Source organism: Galeopterus variegatus, unplaced genomic scaffold, assembly GCF_000696425.1.
Source record: "Galeopterus variegatus unplaced genomic scaffold, G_variegatus-3.0.2 Scaffold613, whole genome shotgun sequence".
Lineage (NCBI taxonomy): Eukaryota > Metazoa > Chordata > Mammalia > Dermoptera > Cynocephalidae > Galeopterus > Galeopterus variegatus.
In genome coordinates this window covers 189,165-211,226 of record NW_007726724.1, presented here as the reverse complement: position 1 = coordinate 211,226, position 22,062 = coordinate 189,165, and the positions used below count along the sequence as shown (strand labels likewise).

The window sequence follows — 22,062 nt, the reverse complement described above, 5'->3', positions numbered from 1 at the left end:
GGGGGGGGGGGGGGGGGGGGGGGGGGGGGGGGGGGAGGAACTCATTCCTAGTCTGTCTGCACAATCAGACCCTGGCAGGCTGGGGGGTGTTTTCCACCTCAGCAACCCTCTGGCTCGCTGAGACGACTGGACGTCATGAGCACCTCTGGGGCTCATCAGCAAGGATCCTCCTCTGCTTCGCAGCAAGAGCTGCCGTGCGCCCCCAAACAGCACTTGCGTTCAGCCGCCAGTGACTAATGACTTGTCTGGGAGGCACTAAGGAACCTTTAAGGAATGAGTTCTATAAAGTTACATAACTTTTTACTGTGTGTCAATATATGATGCTCAACTAATAAACTTCTGACAGGCAGCTTGAAGTAGCTTTTAGAGTTCTCCAACTGTGGGCAGTTTACAGAGTTTCTGATATATAAAATATTACTGTTTAATAAAACGGAATAGAAAAACCCACCCTACTAATGCCCTCAAGGTCACCAGCCCTGCCACACACAAAGCCCAGGGCCTGGCTGCTCTGAACTGGAGGCTGCGGTCAAAGGAAGGGCCTCCTCCCAACGTGGAGAACCTCCTGGGGCTGCAGGACTGGGCCCACAAGCTGCCAACACAGAGAGTTGTGAGACTGCCCAGCAAATCCCTTAGAGCAAGCCCCACTGGGCAGCAGAGCACACACCCTCCCCCTGCCTCTCAATGCTCAGGGTCCCCCAGTGCCAACAGCAGCAGCTGCGGAGTCCCAGGCTTGGTAAGGGGGGGCTGGAGCCCCTGGACCCTGGGCAAGAGCGGGGTCTGTGGATCAGGGCCCCCAGAGCTGAAGTTCAGCACCCTCAACCTTTGGAGAGGGCATGGGGAGAACGCTGCAAGGAGCAGGACCGTGTTGCAGTGAAGAGTCAGGAAGATCTGTTCTTGACTCCCCCCTCCTTGGCCTCAATTTCCTCAACTAAAAACCAAGACTGATCCCAACCCTCAAGCAACTGGCAAGAAGATGAATGAGGCATGTGTTGTGCCCAGCACAGCAACTGCAAGTCAGACGTGATCAGTAAGTGACAGATGATGTTTATCACAGTGATTAACAGGATTAGCATAAAGGCGCCAACCTGGAAGGGCCTGATTGGAACAGGGTTCAAAGACCCCAAGTACCCAATGGCTGGGCTGCCACACAACAGGCAGTCTTGACACACAGGCCTGGTCCCCCAAGAAGAGTCAGGCTGGAGATGGGAAGAGGGTCCAGGCCATGGGAAGCCCAGGCTGGGACTGGCATTGGTTCCTGTGGGCAAGGATGTGGCTGGGCAAGCAGGAGGTAGTGAGAAAAACCGTCAACATCCACGTGGCTGCAGCCAGTGCATCTTCTCTGGCTGCTTCTGGGCCTCCAGTTGGCTTTCTAGCCCAGCGCAGGGTTCTACGCACTCAGCACCCTAGCCACGAGTGATCAGGAGGCCCCAGAGGACACAGCACATGGGAGCCAAGAACAACAGGCTGTTCAGCCCAGAGGCCAGACCCTGCAAGGAGACAAGCAAAGGTCCAAGCTCCCGCGGCCCAACCTGGGGGAAATTGGGGCTGCTGGGGGCAGTGCCACTCCACCCAGGAGCACATGACACATGGACTTGTCTGTGGGATGTCCACCTCCAGGGTGGGCCCAGCCCTTAGCATGGCTCACCAAATGCCTTCCAGGTTCTCTCCTCCAGGGAGGCTGACAGCATTCTTGCCAGGCAACACGGGACCACCAGACCTTGTAGAAAGGAGGAGACTGAAGCCCACAGCCCTGCGTCTTCTGACCAGAGCCCATGCTACCCTCCACTGGGCATTCGCCATCCTGGGGATGGCCTACCTGGCCCACCTGCTACTTGGTACATGGTTGGCACAGCTGTCCTTCACCCCCACTTCATGTGGAGCCTCGCCCCAACCCTCCCCTGGACTATAAACCTTCCACCTGACCTAGTCCCGTCCTTTTCCCTGCACTAACATGCTTAGTTCCTAAAGTCATGGTCACATTCTCACTAACTTGGGCTACCACCATGGGGAGAACTAAGTGCAGCGGAGCCCCCAAAAGAGGCTCCCCATAGGCAGGCGCTCTGGCCTAAAGCCCTCCTGAGGAGCTGCCTGCACCCAGCCAGAGGCCCCCAGCCAGCATCCCACCAGGCAGAGAAGTACCAGGCAGAGAAGTTCCAGCCAGGCCGCCTGAGCTCCATCCTGTTGCAGAAGGGCAAGAACACCTTGCCAAGCACTTGGTGAGGAGGAGAGGACTGGCATTAAAGGCTTGAACATGGTGCTGGGCAATAGGAGTCATCATAAAAGAGGCCATCTCCTTTGAGGGCTTCATGCTTTCAAAGTTGCTTATGGGGCCAACCCCAACCAACTGTAAGAAAGGCCACGATGCTAAACAAGGGTGGCACCTAACTAGCTGCTCAGAATGCCCAGGGGGCTTGGGCTTCATGTTGTCAAGGAAGCTGCTGGCAAGAACCCACAGGAACAAGGTGGGTATTTCATACATTTTCATATTTCCATTTAAAAAGGTAACATCCTCCACAAACTACAGAAGAAACACTTTTTCTATGTATGTGTTTCTCTATATACATAACTTCTGTGACGTTATCAAGCATTTAGGAAAAATCCCTTTAAGATATACCACCCTAGTTAGTCCTGGTACAGATCAGGTCAGTGTGTGAGGAACTGACTAGAGGGAGGGGGAGAGAGGAAGGAAGAGGAGGAGAGCGGGGAACAGGGAATAAAGGAAGAGCTGGCTGGAGGGGAAGGAGGGTCGTCCTCCCCAGCACAGGTACCGAGATAGGCCTGGAGGGAGACAAGGAGGGGTTCTTGGAGATGAACAGTAGAAACAGCCAAAGCCAAGGAGAAGAACTCCTCTTCAGTGTGCACTCTACAGCAGCCCACCCCAGTTGTGGGGCTCTCAGGACCACAGGCTTGTTTGCTGCCACTTGGTGGAGGCAGGACACTCATAGCTTCCCAGCCTGAGTGGATGGAGGCTCTGGCCAGGACTCCACAGGGGCACCCAAGCCAATCGCAGACCACGCTGAATCCAATCACTATCTCTACTTCCCAAAGGGGTGGGGCTGCTGATTTCTAACATCTTTAGCCCCCACCCTGCACCAGGACTGGCTGCGTGAACTGCCACAGTGATGATGATGACAGAGAGGAACAGTCAGGGCTGGTGATGGCTGACTGCACTCCAGCACTTGATAGATCTCTGACTCTTTTTTTTTTTTTGTGAGATCGGCCACACCACGCTCAGCCAGTGAGCGCACCGGCCATCCCTATATAGGATCGGAACCCGCGGCGGGAGCGCTACTGCGCTCCCAGCGCCGCACTCTCCAGAGTGCGCCACGGGCTCAGCCCGACCTCTGACTCTTTCATCCACCCACTTTTCCCATAACTCCAGAAGAGGGATGAGAAGGGGAGCGACCTGCCCACTACATGTCCCACCATGGAGAGGGAGGAGGAGAGGGGTCCCCCAACTCACACCCCATTAGTGGGTGATGGCTGAGGCCCACTGAGCTGTCCCAGCAAGGTGCCAACACGATGACCATGTCTGGTCACTGAGTCTGAGCCCCTGATAGCCCCCGATCACCTCAACACATGAAACATCAGAACACATGGTGCTGGATGTGCCCTGACTATTGGGCTTATAATGAACCGATCAGAGTGCACATGGCAAGCACAGACAGGAGAAATCTCTCTATGTTAAAAATGCTGGGGACAGCAGAAGGTATCAGAGAGCCCTCCCTGAAAATCTCTCTTCATTAATGTTTCATATGGAGCCAAATGTGTTGTAATAAAATGGCTATTAATACACTTATATTTATGGCAATTTCATTTGGTACAGCTGGAGTTAACCTTTCAAATCAGAACTGAAGGTCTGTGCATAGCAGTTAGCATCAGGCCCTTGCAGGCCCTGCACTCCAGGGCCACTGGATACAGAAAGGGAAACCAGGCTGTGGACAAGCACCCAGACCGAGGCCCAGACAGTGGGGTCTGGGTGTCAGAAGACCACACCAGGGTACAGGGCCTGAGGAGTGGTCTCGCTCACTCAGGGACTTGTTCTTGCCAAGCATGGCAGTGAGGGCTGTCCCCACCTGACTCTTCAGTGTGGCCTCAGTGCAAGTAGCAGGTAGAAAGAATGGCAGACACCCAGGCTCCATGCCCTCCCTAGCACCTGAGCCTCTGTCCCTCCATGCTCCCCTCTTACCTACTGGATTATCACCAACCACCTTCCCAGACATGGCTCAGAGAAACTCCTTCCACCTTCCCCGAACAGGCAGCTCCCCGGGAGCCCTCCTTTATACAACTCTCTTTCTCCATTAAACTCAGCATTTCTAATATAATATGCAATTTATGTTTATGTATTAAATGTCTCTCTCACCTAGAAGCTAAGCTCCAAGGGGCAGGGGCTCTGACTGACACTCCCCTGGAAGGGGTCTGGCCCACACTGTACATTCAGCAGGGCTGGCTGGAGAGTGAAGGTCATCTCACAGAGGACATCACAGGTGACCCACAATATAGCCTGGGGCACCTGGGGCAGAGGACCCCTTGGGTGGCATGAGCCCTGCCCACCATGCAGACTCACCTCCATCTCCGTGCTGTGGGCGTGCACTTTCTGCACCATGTCCTCGGCCTCCCGCATGCGACGGGTCAGCTGGGGCGAGTACTCAGCAGGGGTCAGCTCGCTGTCGTAGGACCCCAGGATGGCGCGCATACCGTCTCGCTCCTGTGGGCACAGAGGGCAGCAGGTCAGGGCCTGGAGTGGGGCAGGGGGTGGTGAGATGACACTGGGGACAAGCTCTGAGAAACACAGAGGTGGGAGCAGGATCACACAGGGGCTCCCTCTCGTGTTGCCTCGAGGAGCTCAAGGATTTAGCTCCACACTCAGAGCCCACCTCAAGAGCCCACTGAATGGGAAGAGAGGACTCCAGGCACTTGGAGCTCCCAGGCCGAGCATAACCTGGGGCCAATGAACCCAAAAGTCCCATCTATGGTCTCGGTGCTCACTTTGATGAGGCCAGGCCTTGAGTTGCAGGAGGTGGGGGTGGGCATCCTGCCCTGGGCCAGCTGTGTGAATCCAGACTGGGATGGGGAATGGAGGTCACCTGCCCACTGAGGACATAGCACCCACAGGGTGGGCTCACAGCGGGCCCCTGTGACTCCTCTGAGTCCCAATCAAACTCGGCCCAGGAAAACCACAGAGGGGTCAGGCCAGGAAGTGGATTTGAACACCCTTCTTCTCATGATTTCTGACCTGGCCTCTGGTCAGTAACATGTACAACAAGGATCCGAGCCAGCAGATTTGATGAGTGAGGAGAGACCCAGTTGAGCAGGGGAGCTGCAACACCCCAATGGGATGGAGAAACCCACACCTCTGTCCAACTGCCCAGAGCTCTCTGAAGGGCTGGGGTCCCTGCTAAAAAGGCTCTGGTCTCAGCAAGTGCCTTGACTTCCCACAGAGCTCACAGATGCTTGAGGCCACAGCTTGTCACCATGCCACCAGCCATGCCCAGCACGGTTTCCTCCTTTCTCAGACAAAAGATGGGAGTCACGTAAAGCAGCTGCTCAGGTTTCCTGGGATGATAGACCGATCACACAGCACCAGAACTAATTCTTAAAGCCATAACAGAAATTACTGCTCAGTTGCGCCCTGCTAGAATGCTGATTAAGGCTGACAGTGTGAGCCAGGAAGTCCAGGGCCCTGGGAGAGACAGATGGCTAACTCCGGAGCCAGGATTGGAACAGATTCTGTTCTGTGATGCTTGAGTGATGGATCACATAGTCCTGAGGGGAGAAAGTCCTCTGCTCAGCCAGCAGGGAAGGCCCGTGGACAGTGAGGAGGCCCTTGGGGTCAGGAAATAAGCTGCTCTGATGGCCCACGTAAAGGGCACTGTGGCTGTGGGGAAGCACAGTCTTTCCTCTGGGTTGATGGCTGCCAGCTCTCCCTTCCTTTGACTGAGGTTCCCAGATGTGGGCCTGAAACTACAGGGGTGCTGGATTCATCTGGACCCAGACCGAGTATGGATGGACCACCTTGTCCCCAACAGATTCCAGGTGCAGGCTAGGGACCTTCTCCTACCTGCTCGGTCATCTACAAAGCTCACAGCGGGCTGCACAATCAGAGAAGGTTAAGTCCTCCTTCAGAAGCCCGGTCTGCTCTCACATGTACATAAATATCCTAGGGTGTTATATGATGCAGACTTGGGTTCAGCAGGTCTGCGTTTCTACTAGGTGCCTCAGAGACATCCCTGCTGATATGCTCAGCAGCCTCTGTCTGGGGTTCTGCCCTGGGGGTAGGGGGGTAGAGGGTGAAGATGCTGGGGGCAGCGGAGCCCAGGAAGAAGATGGGCTTCTATGAGACCCAGGTTCAAACCCCAGCTCTGCTCTGAGGTCAACTATGTAATCTCCTAAGCCTCAGCTTCTTGATTAATGAGTCGGGGGTAAAAAGGACAGCTGTAAAGATCAACACCATCATGGATAAAGCATCCAATAAGCTGCCCTGTAAACAACCAGTGTTTATAAGACACAGCTAAAATTTTATTAATGCTGGAAAACATTAGCCAGTTATAAAGTCCAGAACATAGTTTCTACATAGTCACTGGCTCATCCCCTTTCCCAACACAAATTCTGGGAAAGGAGCTGGGAAAAAGGTCAGTCCAGCCATGGCACGACCTCATTCTGAGTCCTTGACTCCTTCCCACAAGAGCTGCAGGGACTGCCTGCACCAGCACTGGTGGAAAGGGCAGGTTCACAACCCTTATAGAGACCTGTTCACTCAGACCACCTGGGGAGCAAGACCCACATTCAGAAGTGGGGTCTACTCAGTCACCAGGTCCCTTTCCACATACATTTTCTCAGTTTGTGCTTCCGTGAGCTGAGGCACAACCACACTCCACAGGGAAAGACCAACTCGATAGCTCAGATTCCTCCAGCACCAAGCTGTCCACCCTTCCCTGACTAGCCCCTTCCTTCACTAGCGAGCAGGTATGAGAATATAAGGGGCTTAGGAAACTCCCCACCTTCTCTCTCCTGAGCTAACTGAACCCTGGAGCTTCAGGCTGCTAGGTCTGGAGCTCTCTGGTTCTCTCATGAGCCAGGCACACAACTGTCACCCTGGCATGGACTTTGTAATTAGTTGATGACAAAAAATTAAATAAGTGAGAAATTAAAGTTACAAACCCAAATAGAACTGGTCACATATCTATGGAAAATTTGTTTCCACAGGAAGGTTTATCGAGTGTAATAATTTTATTGAAATCCTATATCTTCCCATTGACTTTTATCATTTCAAGCTGGTTAGCAGAGTTATCATTACCAGGGTGTCGATGCCGCACAAGGCTGGGGAGGGGGATTTCCTTTCATAAAACAAGCTATAATTGTCTCCCTTATTGATCAATAAATCTTCAAAATGCTGCCTTCCCCTCTAGTTCTCTCCTATTACATCTCCAGGCTAGCAATGGCTGGCAAAGAAAAATATGGAATAAAGACTTTGTTGTTTGTACCTTTTCAAGAAATTGTTTTGTCATTAGTAGTAAAAGAGCAAGAACTGTACTAGTTTGATCTGATTTGATAATGACTGATTCCGCTTGTGGTAAGGTTCGCTTCATTTCCACTCAAGCAAATGCTGGCAGTTAACCACTGAACAAACAGGCACCCAGGCTGTGCTGACAGAAGCCTTATAGACTTGCTCAAGAAGCACAAAACAAAATGGTATTTTCCACTGAATGCTTCTCGTTAGGTACAGAACAGTCCTGTTTATAAGCAATAAAAGTTGCTTGTCACATAATGGCAACTCAAAGAATGTTAATAGACAGCATCACCTATGAAGAAATCAACTGCGGACTTGGGGGGACTCAGCACTTCTAGATCAAACTGGGCTGATTAGTGGGGTAGTGAAGCAGCAGAGGAGGGAGCCTCCATCCCTGGCCTGCAGTAATCAGGCCATATGGGACAGAGGACCAGACCTAGCCCCATGTCAGCCACCGAGCACAAGTCAGTGACCAAGTCCCTGTACCACCCTCACCAAACCCCAGCCTCAGAGTTCCAACCTGTGAAGTGGGAAGGTCGACCCCAACAGCGGAAGCATATAGGGTGCAATGTCACCACCAGAGAGCATGAGAAATGGCTCTTAAAACATGCTCAGCTGGGACAGAGAACACATGCCTTCTCAGGGGCAGCTGTGCCCTGTGGTAGAGGCTCCTGGCTGGAGCTGAGCAGGAGCCTTACTGAGGTGGCGGAGGGGGTCTGAACAAATCCTATGACCACTAGCCATCGCTCAGTGGGCCATCGCTCCAGTCCCCAGGCTGCCAGCCTGTAGACATGAGGTTCAAGTCAATGACTGGCTCAGGGATGAGGTAGGGGTCTCGCTGGAACAAGCAGCTGAGTATCCAGCCTGGGTACCTCAGAGTTGGCTGATGAGGATGCCAGGACCAATGGTGGCAGGACCCTCTCTACCCAGCACAAAAACACTGCTCAGAACAGCCTCATCCTGTCCCACCTTCCCAAATGGCTCAAAGTGCTGCAGACTTGTAAGTGCAACAGGGTTGGCACCACAGACAGGATAGGGTCTTCTAGAAGCTCTGGAATATGCCCAATAAGAGCTCAGTAACTGAGGATGGCCAAGATAACAGGGATTTTAGTAAAGAAATTATTTCTCCTTTTAAATTTAGGAAATTAAGGGAGCAAAATGCCTCAGTGGTGTTGAGAAGTAGTGAAGAGAAAGTCATAAAGCTGGGAAAGAGTTCCAAGATCAAGTCCAGGCCGTAAATTTTTAGAAAGGAAAGTTAGGCATGAAGGTACAAAGTCACTTGTCCAAAGCCGCATGGAGGAAGGTAATCCAGATATTGCCAACCCATTGCTCACTGGTGAATTAGCCACACGACAGTATTCTTCCACTATGACAGGGAAGTGGCCTGACACCACAGCCCAGACAGCCAAAGCATGGAGTCAGGGTACAGCAAGGCCAGCAGGAGCCGGTAGATGACCATCACTAGACATACAGCAACAAACAGGAGGTGAAGGAACTGACCAGCCCTAGCTCTTGGGTTGATGCTGCACCAGAAGCAAAAGTGCAGTGGGCACTTCGAGTCCTGGCAGAGAGAGAACCTGGGGCTCGGGGAGCGGAGTAGGATGTCAAAGGAGAAGCTCACAGACTGAGCACAGCACCCACCAGTCGTCCCCCCCACCACCACATGGATCCATCAGCTGATGCTGCCAGCTATGTCCACACAAACCCACCCTCAGCCCCAGCTTTCTGTATGGCTTCTCAGCGCCATGTGCTGGGGGCCTGCAGCATCAGCAATGCCAGGCAGAGATGGGCAGAGGCACAGAATTTCAAGACTTCCCCAGACCTACAGAATCAGAACCTGTACTTTAAGAGGCTCCCAAGGTGATTCATGACAAACTATCCCAGATAGCAAACCCCCCAACCTCCTCCCTCTGTCCCCCCAAATGCTGAGCTCCTCTTCGCCTGAGGTCTTCCCCCAGGAACACAGCTGGCCTGTGCTCCCTCAGGTCACAGACTTTGCTGATCACACTGCTGCCCTCCCCCCACCATCATTCCATCACATACCTCTGCTCAGTCGGCTGTCACCATCCTACCTTCTAAAACTTAAGACCCATGAAGGGAGGGACTTGTCTGTCTCATCCAATACTTCTAAGTTTATGAAGGGATTCAATAAAGAACGGGAGGGAGGGTGGGAAGGGGGAATGTCCTCCTCTCAGGTTACAGCTCTGTAAAGGCAGGGCTGTGACCTATCAGCAGGGAGGCACTACTGTTCTGCACACTTCAGCTCTTTCTGCTGGCAGAAGAAAAGGCTCGCGGAACTCTAGAACCCATGGCTCTGGGTAAACAGGCAACACTGAGAAACTACCAGGAGGGTGAGAAAATCCCAGGCACGTGACAGAACTGAGTCAGAGGCAGAACAGAGAAGGTGGAGACTTCTCCACTAAGAGTGTGGGTGTGCATGTCTGGGAGTATGTGTGTGCGCACATGCGTGTGCATGCATGTGGTAAATCTTCACCAGGCCAAGTCCTAAACATTCCTGCTCTCCCAAAGGTGGCAGACAAAGAGCAGAAGTCATGTCAATGTGTCTGGCAGCGACAGACCTGGCCTTACTGTCACCTGCAAAGCCCCTGTGGTGAGTCTTGGCTGGGGTGAGGGCACTCCCAAGATATCTCGGTGCACTCAACAAGGGGTGCCAGAACCTTCAGCAATCCTGGGGCCCTGTTTCATTTGTTTATCTTTCATTCATCATTCATATATTCACTAAACCTGGGTACAAGCATGGAGAAGATCCAGGCTAGGTTCTGGGGGAGGCAGAGGAAGATGACGAAAGGGAAACACAAGCCTCAGGCAGAGGACCCAAGCTGCAGCCCCGAGCACTGGAGAGATGCCAGGCAGCACAAGTGACAGCAGAATGGCAGGCCTCAGAGGGGTCCACAAAGGGAAGGCGCAGAGGCCATGGGCCCCAGGGAGAGCTCTGACAACAAGGTCCAAGAGTCTTCAGGGAAGATCTGGGTATCGTGGGCAGGGAGAGCTGGGGAAGGGCACTCCAATCAGAGGGAACAGCAGGAGCAAACACCCAGAGGACCCTTGCAAGAGAGCAATAAAGATAATGATGATAATCTCCTAATCAGCCAGTCCTCCAAGGTGAGCTAATTACTACTGAGCTTTTAAGTAAAAGCCCCAAAATATGCTGATGAACCCCAGGGGGATAGAGAGTAACATGGATCCCAACAGAGGCTGAGGAACACCACCGTGGGGGTTAGGGGCCACCTGGGTAAAGGTGGAGCCTCTGCAACCCCCACGGAGGCAGCTGGAGGTACAGGCTGGTCCCCTCTGAGGAACAGCCTGTCCCTGTGGGAAACACCCAGAGTGCAGGCCTCAGGCCTTGGCTCGGAAAGGGCAGAGAGGACAGCAGAGAGGCCATGAAGTCGAAAATGGAAGCCAGAGCCCCCCAGCCTGGGAGGGAGAGAAGCCCACAGGAGAGCACCCCATTCAGGAACTCAGAGATGTCAAGGAAGACCAGCCGTGATGCAGCCTGCCACCACCCCCCCCCCCACACACACACACCAAGCAGCAGCCATGTGAGGCGTGCATGCCAGGGCCAGCTCCCACATCACAGAGACCCAACGGGGCCCAAATCCTGCCAAACACTAACTAGCTGTGCGACCCTGGAGAAAAATAATTAGCCTCTCTGAGCCTCAGGATGCTCAACTATAAAGTGGAGAGGGCAAAGAACCCCTTGGGTCGTTATGAAGTTCAAACACAGTACTGCACGTGAAGCTCAGAACACAGAGCCTAGCACTCACTGGGTGTTTAAACATGGGCCACTGTCTTCCTCATGACCATTCTTACTGTTGTTTCTACAACCACACCTGCTTGGGAAAGACGACGAGAGCGCAGCAGGCAGGCAGAACAGGGAGTGGCCATGCAGCACCCTGCGTTACTGTGGCAGCCTCCTGTGATGGCCCCCGCCCCCGCTGGGGCAGGCACACAGCAAGGACTCATAAGCCCACCTCACAGGGACAAGGACTCTACCCAAGGTGACAGAGCTAGGGAGAGGCCCCAGCCCACCCCATACCCCCTCCCTGGAGAGGCAGACCTGGGCTGGGTAGCACCTGCAGGCAAGGGTCCCCTCCTGACAATCTCACCCCTTCAGGCCTACAAAAAGAGCTCAAAGGAGAACTGAATTTGCATGTATCTTCGACCCCTCCACAGCACACAGCAACCCCTCACCCATTTTCCTTTTCATTCACTCCCACCCAGGCCTGTACTGCTGCAGCTGCTGGGCCTGGTTCACTATCTCCCTCCGCCCACTCACACCCAATGCCCACTCTGAATGGACTCCTGGGGCCTCTCAGCATGAGGGGAACATTCTTGGTAAGCACCTCTTCCCAGCCCTTCCGTCTCCCTGCAGTCCCTCTCACCTAATCTCAGCTACCTCCACTCTACTCTTAGTCATTCCACGAATCTTTTTTTAAGAAAAGGACATTTACGATCATAAATAGCTGCAAAGCCCTTTCCAATTACCTCTCCCATCATATGGACTCATCAAAAGAAATTTAATGGAATCAAACTGAAATCTGAGACTGCAGACTATATGCTCTGCTCTCTGAGCTTGGCACCTTCTTCTTGTTGGCTGAGCTTCCTCAAAGACCTCCACCCATTTCTTCCTTTGACCCCCACACGCCAGCCCACAGGCTGGGTTGGTGGGGTCTCGCAGCATGGCCAGCCAAAACCAGGAGACTGCTCTAGAGGGAAAAAAGCCTCCATCTGAACGTGGTCAGGTACTCAAACTTAGTTAGTCATTTCCCAAATAAATGGGGAGAGTGCCGAGATGTGCTTGAGGCTCCAGCCCCCTCAGGTACCATCAAGGGGACTGTGGCACACAGGCCCTCCCAGCACCTGCTCCCTGGCCGGCACCCTGGGCCCTCACTCGCACCTCCAGATGTTTGATTTTCTCCTCCTGCATCCCTCCCCGTCCTTCTATCCTAGGCTTGCTGGCCCTAAACAATATTTTTTTCCCCTTTCTGGCAACTGACTGTTTCAATTATCATTCACTATGGCAAATTTTAATTGGTTATTCACATCAGCACAGCATTTTAATGTCACGAATTACTTACACATATGTTACCTCATTTGATCTTCAAAACTCTGTCAGGCAGACACAGAGCTGGGGGAAAAGGACTCAGACTGGCCAGGCCTCTTGAATGCCATCACAAAGCTCTCAGGAAGGGTCTGCCCCACACCTGGAGCACAGCACAGAGGGCAGAGCTCTCAGCCAGCAGCTGCAAATGTGAGGTGGGGTCCAGGCCATGGCCCTAGCATTTGTGGTGTCACGACCAGCTCAGGCACTCAACAGCTGCAGATGACCTTGGCTTGTTAAATAACTTCAGAATTGTTCCTGCTAATCAAGTGGGGGCCCTAAAACCTACCTGGGTGGAAAGATGAAATAACCAGAACAATGAGGCAATGAGCCAAGGCCAGTGGTCACGCATCTACTATCCATAACACGAGCCTTGTCCTCTTCCTCACAGCAAACCACCCCTATCTGGCCTGAGGATCAGAGTGGCCACCTTCTTTGTCTTTCTGTTAACCAGGCTGCACTCAGAGGCCAGCACATGGCTGGATGCAGAGTGACACATGAGACATACCCACGAATGACAAAGTCAGCCTCTGAAATCAAAGGAGGGCAGCTATATAAGCTTGGCACCCTGACGTTCTTCCACCTCTGTAGCTGCCCAGACACCAAGGGTCTAGGGCCTCCCTGGGAAGGAGGCTGACCCTGGCACTGTGGGAATAGAGATAAAGGAAGGAAAATAGGGGGACTTCAAGTTCCACCTAAAAATAAGCAAAAGACAGGAGAAACATCCATAATCTGAGATTACAACGGCCTAAGTAAAAAGAATAATTTAATTACCTAACATGCTCTGGAAACTAACAGCATTTTAGAAAACTGACCTCACTTTCCTGCACTGATGCGGGGGTGACCACAGAAGAAAAGACCACGGTGAAGTGATCTGTGCTGGCGAGAGGGAACAACTCCTCTGAGGGCAGCTCGACAACAAAACTGAAGCCCAGGCAGGCTGTGGAAGCAGATTTTCCATCTGGAACCCAGGGAAGCCACAGGAAGTCTCCACCTCAGTCCCCCCGCCCCCAAAGCCCACCTCCACCAGGGGCCTAACTTCCTCCTAAAGCTCTAACTGTGTCTCCCAGACTCCCAGGGCTGCCAAGTGTGGGGTTGATAAGATGAGGCTCAGCGGCTCTCTGCTCTCCAGGCCCTGAGGGCCCCACAGCGTTTACCTCCTGCCCTCTTTAGCCCTGGTCATGCCCTCCAGTCCTGCCATCATCTCACAGACAGCTCTGCTCACAGGCCTACTCTGCAAGGAGACCTGTAAAGGTTCCATCCACGGCCACCTCTTCATCCCAAGTCTGCTCCTGGGGACCAAGTCCCCTCCTCTCTGCATCCAAGCCCAAGGCCAATCTCCGCGGGCCAAGAACATGGATGCCCAGGGACACAAGCAGGTCTGCCCCCAACACTGAACACTGCTCTGACAGGTGCTCTGAGCATCTGATATCAAAAGGAAGAGGTTTCAGAAAGGAGGAAGCACAAGGGAAAAGATGCCTACTCTGCAGAACTGGGGAGGTAGCAGCATTGTGGGTGGCACTCAGGGGCTTTTGTCCTTTATCTGCCTCTAGCCTGCCCCTTAGTGCTCTGATGACAGGGAGCTGTGCCTGACCCACAGACAAAAACACACAAGAACCTAAATAGGACTGGTAAACCCTGGGCTAGGTTCAACTCTGTGAGGATTTTCTGGGTAATCTACATTTGGGCCCTTTCCTTTTGGCATTTACTGGGAACTAGAGGCAATCTACAGCCAACGACTCTTCGGGCACAAGAAAAGTCTGCTTGCAAGCTCAGAAGAGCCTCCTTTCTAAGGTGCTGCCAAGCCCTGGCAGAGAGCTATCAGAGGAAGCAACTGAACCTGATGACATCAACCAGATGCTGGCCACCACCACCGATCTCTGTGAGGACAGGCTGCCCACTCCAAGTCTTTTTTTTTGTACTCTATGGCTTCACTGTTCAGAGACTCCAGGCAGACTCTGTCCCAACTCAGCAGCAAGCACTCCACATCACATGAACTCACTTACACCCTCTAAGGCTGAGGGAGGTGTGAGCCCTGGAGCCCGGAGCAGAAACTCCCCTACGTAGCATCTATAAATCCCTGGAGTGGCCCAGATATGGTGTGTGATGGGTCCCTCATGCAGGTGGAAAAAGCAATAAAATGTGGTGCTCAAAACAGGGTGGAAGATCAGATCAGAGAACTAGGACCAAAACAGCAGATATGCACAGAAGGCAAACATTAAAACAAAAGAGACCACCCCACATACAATGGTATACATATATACAGCAGCCTTGAATTCAGGTAGGTGGAAAAAACCACAAAAGTCTAGACCTAAGAATTTGTAACCACAGACCTACACTCATAAAACCTGGGAGCTGGAAACCTTAGGCAGAAAACCAAACATGCACACAAGCAGGCAGCAGGAGCAAATGCAGATCCTTTCTGGAAGAGCACTTTGCTCCATGTGTCAAATAAATCCCAAAGATAAACTTCTAGAGAGTGTAAACTCGTAGTCAAAATTCACAAAATACAAATGAAAATGGACTAGCAAACACAAGAATTAGGAGAATTAAACCAACAGTGCTCAGGTAATAGAATAATCAGAAGCAGAATAGAAAATACATATGCATAATATGTTTAGAGCAATGAAAAAAGGATTTATTAATAAGTCACAATATACCATAATAGCAAGCAAATTAAAAACAAAAACAAAACATGACCTAAATAAATCTAAACAAAGGAAAAATAGAATAATTTAAAATTGTTATATAATAAGTAAAATAGCAGTTTAGATATGGTTAAAGAGAGATTTAGTAAACCAAAAGATAAATCAAAAGAATAAGAAAGAAGAACAAAAGACTAAGAGATGGAAAATATGAACAAGAGGTCAAGAGAATGGGGCAGAATGAGAAAATCTGATAGGTTTCTAATCAAAATTATAGAAAAAGAGTAGAAAAGATAGAAGAGACATAATAATCAAAGAAATAATGGTTGAGAATCTTCCAGAAGTGATTAAAAATACCCAACCTCAGATTTAGAAAACACTACATATTCCAAAAAGTGTGGGGGTCAGGGGAGGGACGACACATATAGACAGACCACAGTGAAGCAACAGCACAGCAGGGCAACACAGGAGACCCAAAGAGCAAGCAGACATGCTGCTTCCCAGGAGAGACAATCAGAAGGAGAGCTAGCATGTCAGCATAAACAAGGAGGTCAGAGGGTGGTGGGATGAAAATCCTCAAAATGCTGACAGGAAATAAAAGTCAATTGTGTGCTGCCAACACAACTTCACTACATAAAAGGACAGAGGATATACTTCAGAAGAAGGAAAATGATCACAGAGGGAAGGCTGAGAAACAAGAAAGAATAAAGAGCAATTCAACTAATACATGGGCACAAATCCAAACAGTTACCCACTTTATAAGATCACAGCACGCCTAACTTGTGGGGTTTAAAACAAGACAGAGCTAAAGAAGTTTCTCATGTACTGACATGAAATGAGCTACAAGAAATACTGAAATGTCTAAATACCAACAAGATATATATAAGAAAGTTACAGAATATGTGAAGAAAATGACACTGGTAGCTCATTTTTAGAAAGACACACACAGAGGCACACAGAGTCTCTCGAAGAACAAGAAACATGGCTGCACATGGCTACCTTGAGGCAGGTGAACCAGGTGGGTGGCAGGGGAGGACAGGAAGAATCTGTACTTCTCACTGCATACTTTTTTTAATAAGTTACCAAATTTGTAATATATATTATATTATCCATTGACTACATTGCCCATTGGAAAAATAAAAATCTAATAGAATTCAGAAAAAAAGAACTAAAATATGAGGGTTCAAAAAGTTTGTGGAAAAATGGTATTAAGGGCCGGCCCGGTGGCGCACTGGATAGTGCGCCGCTTGGGAAGCGTGGCAGCGCTCCCGCCCGAGGGTTCGGATCCCACATGCGGACCGGTTCCCGCTCACTGGCTGAGCGAGGCGTGGGAGCAACACCGAGGGTTGCGATCCCGTTGCCGGTCCCCGGTCCGGTACGGGGGCAACACTGAGGGTTGCGATCCGTTGCCGGACACGGAAAAAGACAAAAAGACAGAAAAAAAAAAAAAAAAGAACAAAAAAAAAGAAAAATGGTATTAAAAGATAATACAAATCCTTTCATAACTTTTTGAAGAACCCTCATATAATAAAAGCATTTAAGGGAGGCATAGAGCCTTAAACTGTTCCAAAGTGGGATAAAGATATCATTAAATATACACTACATTAAATACACATGGAAATCACTAAAAGAAGAGGAATAGAAGAGAAAAAACACATACACACGAGAGGAAACTCCAATAAACTTAAAGGAAGGCAAGAAAAGAGGGGAAAAGTAACAACAACAAAAAAAGAACAAAAAGTACAAAAAAACGATGATAGAAATTCATATAAATTAGAAGAATAAACAATGTAAATAATCTAAACATTCCAATTAAAAGACAAGGTTGATTATGCTATACAAAGAAAAATATCAGCTACAGACTATTTATGGGAAACGAGAGAAATTCAAAGTAAAATATACACAAAAACAATAACCAAAGAAAGCTGTAGCTATGTAAAAATCAGATAAAATATAATTTAAGGCAAAAAGTTTTACCAGAGATAAAGAGACTTATATAATAATAAAAGGCTCAATTCATCAGGACCACATACAAGGTTTTTTTTATTTTTTGTTTTTTGGCAGCTGGCCAGTTTATGGATCTGAAACTCTTGACCTTGGTGTTATAATACTGTACTCTAACCAACTGAGCTACCCAGCCAACCCCTATGTATGAGTTTTAAACTTGCAAGAATGCAAAAATGGCTATAAAGCAAGCACAGATAAAATGGCAAGATTTTAACAGATCTCTGACAGTAACTGATAGATTGAGCAGATAGAGTAAGAAATGAAAACTCTGAAAAGCACTGTAAAAATTTTGATCTAAAAGATGTTTATAGAACACTGTCCCAAACAATTTAGGGTGACACATTGTTTTTAAGCACAAAAAAGTGTTATAAAAAGTTTAGCAAATTTTGTGTCATAAAACATATAACAAATTTCAAAGAAAATAACATTCAGAACTAATTCTTAAAATTAAAAAAAATTAGTTTCGATTCAAGATGGCGGTGGCTGCAGCGGTTGGAGCTGAGTAGCTGAGGTGGAAAAGGTGGCCACTGGACCTTAGGCACCAGGAAACTTGTGGACCTTCCTCTTGCCATCGCTTAAGGGAGGACCGCTGCTGGTGGCCCGTTGTGGGGGCTGACCGCCACTTTGCCCTTGGTAGGAGAGGCTGCCTCGTTTACAGGCAACAGCTTTGAAATGTGGAGCAGGAAAAGAACTGTTTCTTAGCTGCAAAAGCGAGTTTCTAAACAGGGAACAGGGCGCCGGGGCCGCTGTCGATGCTGCCAGGATCCCGGAGGCTGGGGCCGCGCTGAAGGCGGCCAGCTGCCATAGTCAGGATTTGAGGTTTTGGGCTGGCATAAAAGAAGATTCCTGGGAGTGCCCGAGCCGTGCCGCGGGACTGAGTGAGCAGCCCGAGGCGGCGGCAGCCGAGGACGGCGATGACGCAGAGGCGGAGAGGTAGCCGCCCAGCCCGGCCCAGCCCTGTTAGTGACCCCTGGCCCAGCCCTGCTCGCGGGGTGGACGCCCGTCGGGTTTCCACCTGCCCCACTGGGCCACTCACAAGCCCTGGGGCTGCCTCCGTTTCCTCAGGTGGTGTGGCTCCGCCCCGGCTCAGACAGGCCTGTCCTCCTCGCCCGGCTCGGCTCCTCACTGAGCCTTCCCACTTGCTTGCCCCGGCACGGGGCTTCCCGGGGCCTGTGAGCCAGCCTCCCCTCCCACTCCCTCCGTGGTTCTCTGGCGGGGCTGGTGGTGTGGGGTGTCCCCAGCCAGCGTTGGGAGGGCAGGGAAGTGCGGGCTGGGCCGACTGTCACTCTACCGCACCTTGGGCTCCAGCCCCCGGTAAACTTCCTGTTACCGGGAGGCAGATACCATCTCTGCGGCCACCAGTTCAGAAAAACGCCTAAGCGATTTCTGGTTAGGAATAGTGTGGTCGGAGCGTTCCCAAGTTCGCTTGAACCTTCCGGAGAGCTGACTGCGGGCAGGCACCAGAGTCAGTCTGCGCTGGGGGGATTCAAAGGTGAACCGTCCGCGGTGGGGTCCTCCCCTGAGGAGCTCACACTCTGGTGTGGGAGATAAGACAAGTACACAAATAACCACGATACCCGGAGGAAGGTGACAACTCCCGAGAAAGATCCAAACAGTGCTACAAAGGCACCCAGAGTGACCGGTCGTCTGCGCCTAGCAGAAACCTGGAAGACTTCCTGGGCGAGGCGGTGCCGAGCAAGGTCGTGAAGGCTCGGCTGATAGACAAGGGTTGCAGAAGACACATCCCAGCCCAGCCTACTGCGCACAGAGCAGGGAAACGACCGGCTAGAGAGGCGGAGACTCGGCAGAAAACACACACCCTGCGGAGCCACCACTGCGAGATCCAGCAACCTAGCCTAGTGCGCACAGAGTGGGGAGACATCCGGCTAGGGAGGCGGAGACTCAACAGAAACCACATACCCTCTGGGGCCGCCATTGTGTGATCCAGCAGCCTGGGCCACAGCGCACGGAACAGGGAGAAGTCCTGCATGGGAAGTGGAAGCTCAGCAGAGACCACACACCCTGCGGTACTGCCCCATGATCCAGCAGCACGGCAGAGTCCAAGCTGACCAGAGAGGAGGCTCCACGGAGAGGCTCCAAGATGGAGGCAACCACACACACAAGGCACTAGAGGCCAACTGAGCAGTCACAGAGGTAGCCATACCAAATTGGCAACCACAGCAACATCTTAGTTAGTCAATAGTCTCAAACCGGTGGACTGTGAAACCCCCCGCCACAATGAATACACAACAAAAAAAAGATACCAGAAATATAAAAATATCAAGAAAGTACACGACCAAAAGTTAATAAATCTCAAACACTAGACCCTATAGAACAAGAAGCCCCTGAAATGACTGACAAGGAATTTCAAGTGATAATTCTAAGGAAATGGAATGAGATACAAGAAAACTCAGCTAGACAACATGAGGAAACGAGGAAAAGTATACAGGACCTGAAAGAGGAAATGTACAAGGAAATCAATGCCCTGAAAAAAAATGTAGCAGAACTTGCCAAAATGAAGAAGATATTCAGCGAAATAAAAAACACAATGGAGAGTTTAACCAGCAGGCTTGCGGAAGTGGAAGAGAGAACCTCTGAACTTGAAGATGGGCTGTTTGAAATAACACAAGCAGACAAAAAAAAAAAAAAAGAAAAAAAAGAAAAAAAAAGAAAAAAGAATCAAAGACATTGAAGAAAATCTGGGAGAGATCTCAGAAAACCTTAAGCGCTCAAATATCCGAGTTATGGGTATTCCAGAAGGGGAGGAAAACGGAGATTGCATTGAAAACATATTCAACAGAATAGTGAGAGAAAACTTCCCAGGTATAGGAAAAATCACAGATCTTCAGATCCAGGAAGCTCAACAATCTCCAAACGTATTCAACCCAAAACGGCCTTCTCCAAGACATGTTATAGTCAAATTGGCAAAACTCAGAGACAGAGAGAGAATATTAAAAGCTGCAAGAGAGGGCCAGCCCGGTGGCGCACTGGAGAGTGCGCCACTTGGGAGTGCGGCGGCGCTCCCGCTGAGGGTTCGGATCCCATGTGGAGACCAGTTCCCGCTCACGGGCTGAGCGCAGTGCAGGCGCAACACCGAGGGTTGCGATCCCGTTACGGGTCAGTAAAAAAGACAAAAAGGAAAAAAAAAAAAAAAGCTGCAAGAGAGAAGCGTCAAACCACCTATAAGGGAGCCCCAATCAGACGAAAATCAGACTTTTCAACACAAACCCTAAAATCTAGAAAGAAATGGGATGATATCTTCAAAATACTAAAAGACAAAGATTGCCAGCCAAGAATACTCTACCCGGCAAGGCTATCCTTCCGAAATGAAGGACAAATAGTATATTTCTCAGACAAACAAAAACTGCGGGAGTTCACTACCACACGACCACCCTTATAAGAAATCCTCAAGGGAGTACTGGGATTGGTTCCTGAAAAATAACTATCACTGCCATAAATACCCAAGAAAAATCACAACCCACTAGTATAATAAAAATGGCATTCATGAAGAGAAAACAAACAAACAAAAAGGCTATCTACAACCCAAGGAACCAACAAACACAGAAACAAACAGTAAATCAGAAAGCAAGGAACATAAGACACCTAAGACAACCAAACAATAATCAATAAAATGCTAGGAATAAATCAACACCTTTCAATAACAACACTTAATGTAAAAGGCTTAAATTCCCCAATTAAAAGAGACAGACTGGCTGAGTGGATTAAAAAGGAGGATCCAACACAATGTTGGAGCAGCCAGATTTATAAAACAAACTCTATTAGACCTAAAGAAGGAAATAGACACTAATACCATAATAGCTGGGGACCGGAACACCCCACTGTCAATATTAGACAGATCATCTAGGCAAAGAATCAGAGAGAAACACAAGATCTAAACAATGCTCTAGACCAATTGGAATTGGCAGGTATCTACAGAAAATTCCATCCAACAACCTCAGAATATTCATTCTTCTCATCAGCACATGGATTATTCTCCAGGATAGATCACATATTAGGTCACAAATCAAGTCTCAACAAATTCAAAAAAATTGGAATTATCCCAGGTATTTTCTGAGACCACAATGGATTAAAACTAGAAATTAATAAAAAACAAAACTCTGGAAAGTATACAAACACATGGAAATTAAACAACATTCTACTTAATGATACATGGGTCCAAGAAGAAATCAAGCAGGAAATAAAAAAATTTATTGAAACTAATGAAAATAATGATACATCATACCAAAACTTGTGGGATACAGCAAAAGCAGTACTAAGGGGGAAATTTATTGCATTAAATGCCTACCTCAGAAAAATGGAAAGCTGGCAAGTGAACAATCTAATAATGCGCCTTAAAGAACTAGAAAAACAAGAACAATCCAAACCTAAAGTTAGCAGAAGGAAAGAAATCATCAAGATCAGAGCAGAACTTAACGAAATTGAAACCCAAAAAACAATACAAAAGATCAACAAATCAAAAAGTTGGTTTTTTGAAAAGATAAACAAAATCGACAAACCACTTGCATGGCTAACAAAAAAAAGAAGAGAGAAGATTCAAATAACAAAAATTAGAAATGAAAAAGGTGATATTACAACCGACCCAAATGAAATACAACGAATCATCCGAGACTACTATAAACAGCTATACGCCAACAAGTTCGAAAACCTGGAGGAAATGGATAAATTCCTGGACTCACACAAGCTTCCAAAATTAAACCAAGAAGATACAGAAAACCTGAACAGGCCAATAACAATAAAGGAGACTGAAGATGTTATCA

General features: G+C 49.6%; 1 protein-coding gene across 1 annotated transcript in view; it reads right to left on the bottom strand.

Annotated features, from left to right (window-relative positions):
- LOC103588751 (mitotic spindle assembly checkpoint protein MAD1-like) overlaps positions 1–22,062 on the bottom strand; it is a 402,917-nt gene that overhangs the window by 226,625 nt on the left and 154,230 nt on the right. The window contains exon 3 of the mRNA XM_008570554.1: positions 4,568–4,708. Within this exon, the coding sequence (XP_008568776.1) occupies positions 4,568–4,708 (141 nt within the window). The remainder of the gene's footprint in view (positions 1–4,567; positions 4,709–22,062) is intronic.